The following is a 2,842-nucleotide window of genomic DNA, read 5'->3' as shown; positions in this document are numbered from 1 at the left end:
TAAAAGGCTGCGAGCGGGCGAGGCGGCCGCATCCATCTGGGAGTGCTCGGCGCCGTCGCCCCGGCCTCCCGGATGCATGGGCCGAGGCATGGATAGAGCCGGAGCCGGAACCGGGCGGGCCGGCAGCACGGGGCCGGCGGCGCGGAGCACGCTGCAGCAGGTCCGGCTGCTCCAGGACCTCATCGACATCTCGCTGTCCAACCTGCGCGGGCTCCGCACCAAGTGCGCCGCCTCCAACGACCTCACGCAGCACGAGATCCGCACCCTGGAGGTATGCCGGCCCCGCGGCCCTGCTCGCGCTCCCCGCACCGTGCCGCCCTCTGCGCCGCCGGAGCGCTTCGCGGGGCTTGGAGGCGGCCCCGTCCTTGCCGCTCCCGGGTCCACGAAAGCCCAAGGCTTGTGCTGGATGATGGGAAGCGGGAGTTGGAAGGGACCCCGGGAGGCTGCAAGGCAGCACCGGCCCCAGCTCCGTCGTCCCGGCCAGGCTCTGTCAAGCGAGGGTGGCGGAGATGCTCGTGGGCGGGGGGCCGACTCGGAGAGGGTCCCTAAAGGAAAAGCTGAGGGGCTGTGTCCTGGACTGGCTCATGGTTTGGCTTGTGGAGAGAGCTGGATTCTGGAGGGCAGGGGGGAGGCTGCCTCCCTCTGGTCTCTGAAGATGAACTGGCCTGCAAACAGGCCCCCCCCCCCCGTTTCTTAGTGGTGAGAGGAATGGCAGTGATGCAGATGTAACTCTCTCCTCTTAAACAAAAAACCAAAAACCACCTTTCAGTAGCTAAAGCCTCCTGTTAGGCAGCTGTGAAGATGAGGAGATATATGCACTTCATTTCCCTTTGAGATCTTGGTTGCTTTTTGCTGTATGTGTCCTCTGCACTTTCAGGCCTGTCTTGTTGATCTAATCTGGCCAGCTTCTGGTGTCTTCTAGCAAAAGTGCCAAATAACACCACGGTCCAGTTTGGGCAGGTGGATGCATTACTTGGACAGGCCAGATGTTTTTAAAAAAAAAAAAGAAAGAGGAAAAAACAAATTCCTGGTTTCAGAGGGGGGTGGGGGGGAAAGTGACCCAGTGATGCACTCTCTCTCTCCAGCAGGGTCTAGATTGCTGCTGTTCTTTTGGTGGGGTAGAGGCGCGGTGCAGAACCTGCATCTGTTTTACCTTTGTTTGTTTGTAGCGTGCATGTGGTGTTACCATACCTAGGATAAACACTGCTCTCTTTAATGTGAAGTTAGACTTCTTTAAATCGGGACTGATTTAGGGTAGAACGCTTTACTGACGTGCTCTGTTGGGAGCTGCGGAATTGGCAGAAGGTAAAAACTGTTTGTACATATCTGGGCCCAGCAGAAAGACTGAGCCAGTAGAGCAAAGGCTAGGCTTGCTGTAAAATCAGGTCCACAGGGAGAAGGGAAGTGCTGAACAGAACAATGGGTGATCTCTTAGGATCTACTGTTCTTCCTCTTGCTTCCCTCCTCCTCCTTCCCCTTCCCCTTCTCATAAAAGATCTTAACAAGAGAGTTTTTAACTTCCCAGCCAATCACATCTGTCTAGGTTCCTTGACAATACCTTTATTGTTTGAAACTACCAAATATCTGTGTACTTTGACCTGCATCTTGTTGCCAGGATGACCTGGGCGTGGGGGAAGACCCCTCCTTCTGCCCCTTTTTAGAGCTTTTGCTTTTACTTTGGTGTGGGGTCCTTACAACACTACCAAGTAAATGCTCCAATTTGGATGCCTTCATTATCCTTGCAATAAGGAAAATGGATCTTTAATTAGAAAGCATAGCTTTAACCATTAGTCTGGTGTGTTTCTAACTGGCTGCTGGCTTAGTGTATAATTTCTCTGGGGAATTCGGCTGAGAGAGTGACCCTTAATGCCAGGCTTGGAGGATAAAGACTGATTCTTTGCTCAATCCCCTGTGCAGTCACTTAGACCAGTCTGAAGCAGGTGTAGAAGGCTGCAGTTGGCATCCGCTGCACAGTGGTGCACGATAGCTTGAGGCAGAGCACTGAGTCGCATTATTATTATTATTTTGCTTGCTTGCCTGTGGTGATAACAAAATTGTAACTGTGTGCTGTATGGACTAGTAGGTGAGGGAGACTGAGCCTAGGCAATCAACTTCCTGGGAATTGGGGCCTGGGATCTGGAAACCCTGATATCTGATTTCTGCTATGGTGCTTTCTGGCCCAGGGCAAGTGGCTTTGAATAGCTTCATTAATCACTGTTATTAGCCACATGTATTTCAGTAGTCATGTTGAAAGGGCCCCAAGCATCGATGGGGACTGGAGCTAGCATCACAGAGTAGCGCTGTTCACTTTGGGCAGAGTCTTGTGTAGTTCAGTTGGGGGGTGGAGAATGTGGAAATTGCTTTCTTAAATTTGTTGTTTCGCAAGCTCTGAACACAAGTTAATTCTGCCTCAACTGTGACCAAGCCCCTTTCTATGAAATGGTGGGTGTGGAGGGGGAATCCCCACAGTAAGTATGGTGTTTAACGGGCCTCCTACAGCGGGCTGTCTGGTTGCTGAGCCATATAGTCTTGCTGTGCATTGCATGGTATGAGTGCTCCAATGGGCTTTCCTTAGCCTGTAGCCTTAGCACATGCTTTGTTCTCACCCTTTACCCTGATAGGCTTATTCATGTAGATCACATCTGGACTGCACAGCTGGCCCAGGTCAGTTTATAATAGTGTTGGCTTCAAACTTTGTTCCGTCTTGCCATGGGCTTGGAACTGAACAGTGTTCTGAGTGTCTTTTACAAATCGCTTATTTGTCCCCATTGCTCACAGTTCTGCTTAAGTTTGCCTTCTGTGGCATAAATTTATCGCCTAGCCCTGGTCTTCTGCAGGCACC

At 51.9% G+C, this 2,842-nt stretch overlaps 1 protein-coding gene across 5 annotated transcripts in view; it reads left to right on the top strand.

Moving 5' to 3' along the window:
- Window positions 1-30: 30 nt before the first annotated feature.
- The window catches only part of KSR1 (kinase suppressor of ras 1), an 89,568-nt gene continuing 86,756 nt past the window's right edge, over window positions 31-2,842 (top strand). For 2 of the 5 annotated variants that reach the window (XM_019545592.1, XM_019545593.1), the window contains exon 1: window positions 32-271. In XM_019545592.1, the coding sequence (XP_019401137.1) occupies window positions 77-271 (195 nt within the window). In that variant the 5' untranslated portion in view covers window positions 32-76. Of the gene's footprint in view, window positions 272-2,842 lie in introns of all 5 variants that reach the window. The other 3 variants (XM_019545591.1, XM_019545589.1, XM_019545590.1) reach the window with 2 other exon arrangements.

Source organism: Crocodylus porosus, unplaced genomic scaffold (assembly GCF_001723895.1).
Source record: "Crocodylus porosus isolate Cpor-Errol unplaced genomic scaffold, CroPor_comp1, whole genome shotgun sequence".
Classification (NCBI taxonomy): Eukaryota; Metazoa; Chordata; order Crocodylia; family Crocodylidae; genus Crocodylus; species Crocodylus porosus.
This window is presented reverse-complemented; position numbering and strand designations above follow the sequence as displayed.